This window comes from Zalophus californianus, chromosome 15, assembly GCF_009762305.2.
Source record: "Zalophus californianus isolate mZalCal1 chromosome 15, mZalCal1.pri.v2, whole genome shotgun sequence".
NCBI lineage: Eukaryota > Metazoa > Chordata > Mammalia > Carnivora > Otariidae > Zalophus > Zalophus californianus.
Window position 1 is genome coordinate 46,150,232 of NC_045609.1, and position 6,417 is coordinate 46,156,648.

Sequence of the window (6,417 nt, forward strand, 5' to 3'; positions counted from 1 at the left end):
GCTCTCTGGCAGCCACAAGAGTGGGGAGGCTGAGAGGGACCACCGTGGTTGTTCACTTGGACAGGACATCAGACGACTCGGGCACCAGCTTCCCGTCACGGGTCTCGATCTTCTTCACGACCACAGCCTTCGAAGAGCCGCTGCGGCTGAAGGAACCAGCAGGGCCAAAGCTGGACTGGAAGGAGCTCAGACCATAGCTGAGGCCAGGGCTTGTGAGGCCCCCGTAGGCTGAGCTCAGGCCACCTGAGTAGCCACTGGTGGTCTTAGTATGGATACTCATGTTCTGCATCCCAGACTCCAGCCGGCTCTCCTCGCCCTCCAGCAGCTTGCGGTAGGTGGCGATCTCGATGTCCAGGGCCAGCTTGACGTTCATGAGCTCCTGGTACTCGCGCAGCTGCCGGGCCATGTCCTGCTTGGCTCGCTGCAGGGCGGCCTCCAGCTCGGCCACCTTGGCATTGGCGTCCTTGAAGGCCAGCTCCCCGCGCTGCTTGGCATCGGCGATCGCCGCCTCCAGGGCAGCCCTCTGGTTTTTGAGGGCCTCGATCTCAGCCTGGAGTCGGCTGATGCTCCGGTTCATCTCAGAAATCTCCGTCTTCATGCGACGGAGGTCATCCCCGTGGTTCCCAGCCAGTGTCTGCAGCTCCTCGTACTTGATCTGGTACATGGTCTCGGCCTCAGCCCGGCTGCGGTTGACGATGTCCTCGTACTGGGCCTTGACCTCGGCGATGATGCCGTCCAGGTCCAGGGAGCGGCTGTTGTCCATGGAGAGCACCACGGACGTGTCCGAGATCTGAGACTGCAGCTCACGGATCTCCTCTTCATACAGCTGCCTTAAGAAGCTGATCTCGTCGGTCAGCCCTTCCAGGCGGGACTCCAGCTCTACCTTGTTCATGTAAGCTTCGTCCACATCCTTCTTGATGAGGACAAATTCATTCTCCATGTCTGCATGCTCTTTGATCTCCTCCTCATATTTATTCTTGAAGTCCTCCACCAGCCCCTGCATGTTGCCAAGCTCCACCTCCAGCTTCAGCTTCTCCTGGCCCAGGGTGTCCAGCTGCCGCCGGAGGTTGCTGATGTAGCTCTCGAACATGTTGTCTATGTTGCTCCAAGCGGTTTTCTGCTGTTGTAGGAGGCTCCACTTGGTCCCCAGAATTTTGTTCTGCTGCTCCAGGTGCCTCACCTTGTCGATGAAGGAGGCAAATTTGTTGTTGAGGGTCTTGATCTGCTCCTTCTCTTGGGTGCGCACAGCTTGGATGTTGGGGTCCACCTCCAGCTTAAGGGGGCTCAGCAGGCTCTGGTTCACTGAGACAGCCGTGATGCCTCCCATGCCCCCGGCCCCGGCGCCGTAGCCCCCGACCACACTCATGCTGCTGCTCAGGCCACCCCGGAAGCTGCTGCTGCTGCCGACGCCCACCCAGGAAAAGGCCCGCTCGTGTAGGAGCAGCTGCTGAAGGCCTGGGGGCCAGAGGTGGACATCTTGTAGGACTTCTGGGTTACCCTGATGGACATAGTGGAGGCCGGAGTGGAGGCAGGAGTGGAGGTGAGTAGGCTGAACCTGACAGAGCGATCCAGTAGTTGTTTATCTCTTTTTCTCAGCTTCTTTATTTTACATCATTTGGTCTTCTATATCACTAATTCTCTCTTCTGCCTCATTTATCCTAGCAGTTAGAGCCTCCAGTTTTGATTGCACCTCATTAATAGCCTTTTTGATTTTGACTTGGTTAGACTTTAGTTCTTTTATTTCTCCAGAAAGGGTTTCTCTAATAACTTACATGCTTTTTCAAGCCCAGCTAGTATCTTTAAAATCATCATTCTGAACTCTAGTTCTGACATCTTACTAATGTCCGTATTGATTAGGTCCCTGGCAGTCGGTACTGCCTCTTGTTCTTTTTGTTGAGGTGATTTTTTCCATCTTGTCATTTTGTCCTGAGGAGAATAGATGAATGAGGGAACAAAATGCTAATAGGGTAACAACATCCCCAGAAAATATACACTAAACAAATCAGAAAAGACCTTCCAGAAAGTGGTCGCTTTTCTGTTCAGAGAGTTGTTGCTATTCTTTTTTTCGATCTCCTGTTGAGTTAGTAGGTGTTCAGAATGGTTTGATCCCTATCCAGCTGATTTCCTGGGAGCAGACGAATCAAGGTCTCCTACTCCTCCACCATCTTGCTCCTCCCCCTAACATTTCATTTTTAAAAACTCAGCTTGGCTATGAAAATATTGTTAAAACACTGCTGGATTAAATTTACCATTTTATAATTACCTGTGATTATGAGAAAGCTGGCCCATAATTTTCTATTTTTGTGCTGTCTTTATCTCATTTTGATGTTACATAATACTAGCCTCATAAGATGCACTTGGGAGAGTTTTTACTTTCTTTTCTCTTGGAAAGACTTTGAATATGATCACAATAATCTCTTCTTGAATATTTGGTATGATATCATCTGTGCCTGTTTTCTTTGTGGGAAGTCTTGAAGTTACCCATACAATTTATTTATTATTTTTTGAATGTTATAGACTTGTAGCCCCCATTCCTAAATTCATATTTTGAACCCTAACCCACAATGTGATTGCTTTTGGAGATAACAGAGCCTTTAAGAAGGTGATTAAGGTTAAGTGAAGTCTTTTTAAAAAAATTTTATTATGCTATGTTAGTCACTGTACAATACATCATTAGTTTTTGATGTAGTGATCCATGATCCACTGTTTTTGTATAACACCCAGTGCTCCATGCAGTATGTGCCCTCCTTAATATCTATCACTGGGCTAACCCAACCCCCCTCCCCTCTAAAACCCTGTTTGTTTCTCAGAGTCCATAGTCTCTCATGGTTCATCTCTCCCTCCGATTACCCTCCCCTTCATTTTTCTCTTCCTTCTCCTAATGTCCTCCATGCTATTCCTTATGTTCCACAAATAAGTGAAACCACATGATAATTGACTTTCTCTGCTTGACTTATTTCACTTAGCATAATCTCCTCCAGTCCCATATGTTGATGTAAAAGTTGGGTATTCATCCTTTCTGATGGCTGAGTAATATTCCATTGCATATATGGACCACATCTTCTTTATCCATTCATCTGTTGAAGGGCATATTGGCTCTTTCCACAGTTTGGCTATTGTGGACATTGCTGCTATGAACATTGGGGTGCATATGGACCTTCTTTTCACTACATCTGTGTCTTTGGGGTAAATACCCAATAGTGCAATTGCTGGGTCATAGGGTAGCTCTCTTTTTTAATTTTTTGAGGCACCTCCACACTGTTTCCCAAAGTGGCTGTACCAACTTGCATTCCCACCAACAGTGTAAGAGGGTTCCCCTTTCTCCACAACATTTCCAACATTTGTTGTTTCTTGCCTTGTCAATTTTTGCCATTCTAACTTGTGTAAGGTGGTATCTCACTGTGGTTTTGATTTGAATTTCCCTGATGGCTAATGATAATAAACATTTTTTCATGTGTCTGTTAGCCATTTGTATGTCTTCTTTGGAGAAGTTCTGTTCATGTCTTCTGCCCATTTTTTGACTTGATTATTTGTTTTTTGGGTGTTGAGTTTGAGAAATTCTTTATAGATCTTGAATACCAGCCCTTTATCTGTAGTGTCATTTGCAAATATCTTCTCCCATTCTGTGAGTTTCCATCTCCAAAGGCTAGTGAAACAAAAGCAAAAATGAACTTTTGGGACTTCATCAAGATAAAAAGCTTCTGCACAGCAAAGGAAACAGTCAACAAAACAAAGAGTTTAAGTGAAGTCTTAAGGCTGGGGTCTAATCCTCCAGGAGACACCAGAGCTCTCCTTCCATGCAGACCCAGAGAAAAGGCCAAGTGAGGATATGGGAAGAAGGCAGATGTCTGCTATTCAGAGAGGTCTTTTCAGAAACCAACCATACCGGCACCTTGATCTTGGACTTCCAGCCTCCAGCACTATGAGAAAGTAAATTTCTGTTAAGTCATCCAGCCTGTGGTACTTTGTTATGCCAGCCAGAGCCAACAAACACACTGGATTATTTAGTGCTTCTATTTCTTTTAGAAGTCATTTAGATGTTAAAATTTTCTAGGAATTTGAACATGTATTTTCATATATTGGTATAAAGTTGTTCAGAATATGTTTGACTTATATATTTCTGCTCTACCTGTAGTTATACTTTATAATTCTTATAACTTAATTATATCTTTTCTTACTCTAGGAGAATTTCATCCCCTGGGGGTGAAAATTAGTCTGTTTTTAATTATAAGGCACAGTACATTAAGAAATGTAGACTAAATCTACAGTATTAACATTTCATGGGAGGCTATAAGGAAAAATGTGTTGAAAAAAGCTCCTGGGGAAGTTTCTAAAGAAAACATAGGCTGGGAAGCACTGTCTTGATTTATGATCAAGTTCATTAGAGTATTATTTATATTAGTAAGTTTTCAAATAACTTTTGGCTTTTTTATTACTTTCTATTGAATTTTGTTGTTCTATTTAAGCTATTCTTTCTTCAGACCCTTTCCCTTTTGCTTTCTAGGGTTTATGTTACTATTCTTTTTCTAATGTTTTTAGTTCCATGTTTAGCTCATTTATTTTCACACTTTCCTGTAACATGAAGCTCTTGCACCTCATATTTTCCTCTAAGTTTCTCTTTCAGAGAATCTCCTGTTTCCATATGTAATATTTAATGTCATTTGATCTTAATATTTAAATTTAAATTTTGATTTGTCCTTGGATCCATTATTATTTACACATAATTTAAAATTTGAATTTTATGTGCTGTTTCAAAAATTGTTTTTGTTATTGGTTTCCAACGTAATGGCATTGTGAGAACACGGTCTGTATGATGTTGCTTCTTTGAGTTTTATTTAGACTCCTTTTAATACATGACTGGGTAGAAGATGCTTTATAAGTCCATTAAACCAAGTTTATTGTGTTATTCAAATCTTCAACAGTTTAATATTTTATAATCTTAACAGGTGAGTGTTGCAATTTCCCGGTGTAATGGTGGATTTGGCAATTTCTTCTTACTGTTTACCATTTTCATTTTATAGGTGCATGCCAGTTTAAAATTTTGTAGCTTCTGGAAAATGGAACTCTATCATTAGGAACTCACCCTCTCTAACCCTAGTACTGTTTTTCTGTATTGGAGACTCTAGTCTTCTTTTGGTTTGCCCAGCATCCCTGGTATATATTTTTTTCCATTCTATTACAATCAACTTTTTCATTTCTTTATGTATTAGACAAGTCTCCTTTAAAAATTTATAGCTAGCTTAAACAACAACAACAACAACAACAACAACAACAACAACAACCTGAGGAATTCTGCCTTTAACTGGTAAGTCAAGTCTATCTGCCTGTGGGAGCCCTGGAAATACACCAGTCAGATCTCTGACATCAAAGGAGAGGCATGCTCTGGACTCACTACTCACCATCGTCATCCACCCCACATTCACCAAGAAGCAATACCCCTGATGCCGGCCAAGGAATGAGCCCAGCAAGGACAGTGTTGCCGACTCCTCCAATGGCCCTAGCACTCCCCATAAGCATGGCTGAAACTTTCTTGGAACTGTTCCACCCTTTGAGGCCCTCCTACCCATCCCACCTTGATTCTCTCTATCTTTTCAAGAGACAAACTCTCCCAGTTGGTGACTATCCCTGTGATTTTCAGTATAGAGGTATTTCCAGTGGTCAGAATGTTTTCTTGGCTCCACTGCTCACCAATGTTTCTTGAAACCCTCTCTTTTCATCTGAGTTCAGTTTCTTTGGTTCTGAAGTACATTCTTTAGTAGTTCTCTCACCAAACTTGTGTGGGTGATATACTTAAGCTATGTACATCTGAGAATACCTGTTTTCTGCTTACTCCTGAATAATGGTTCAGTTAGATGCAGAATTCTAAGTGGACAGATTAGTTTTGAGGCTGTCCTAGATATTTTGCATTTTCACTTAGGCTATATAAATAAAATAAGTTTATTGTGTTGTGCAAATCTTCTACAGTTTAAGGAATATTTTATAATCCTGCCAGACAATTGTTGAAATTTCAGGATTTGATATCTTATTTCCATATTCACAAATGGGCTCTTTTCACAAAATAAAAATTTTGCTTTGGGGACCATCCCCCAAGTTTTAATGTATCTTCTGAATCAGCTTTCCCCACCTTAGACTTCTCATTTTTGTCTGGTACAATCTTATCTTTGTAATAGATGCTCCAAAACCTTGGGGAAAAGCACAGAGCCTTGACACCTTATATTGCTGCACCACCTCTCCCCAGGGATCCTGAACTCTTACTGAGTGATTGAATGAAGGAAGGAAGGAGCAGGAACTCAGGACTAGTTTCTCTTTCAGTCCCTCAAGGATTCTCTTTCCTCTCTAATCTGCTTTATACTCCTTGGGTCCCTGAACCCCACACCTGCTACCATTGCACCAATAATTCAGTTACCTAAGTCACTT

The 6,417-nt window shown here is 42.6% G+C and overlaps 1 protein-coding gene across 1 annotated transcript; it reads right to left on the reverse strand.

Annotated features, from left to right (window-relative positions):
* Positions 1–1,527, reverse strand: LOC113922716 (keratin, type II cytoskeletal 8-like). The gene is given in 2 exon segments (XM_035724249.1): positions 1–1,422; positions 1,425–1,527. Coding segments are annotated over 2 exon segments (1,455 nt in total). The 5' UTR covers positions 1,510–1,527; the 3' UTR covers positions 1–52.
* Positions 1,528–6,417: the final 4,890 nt, after the last annotated feature.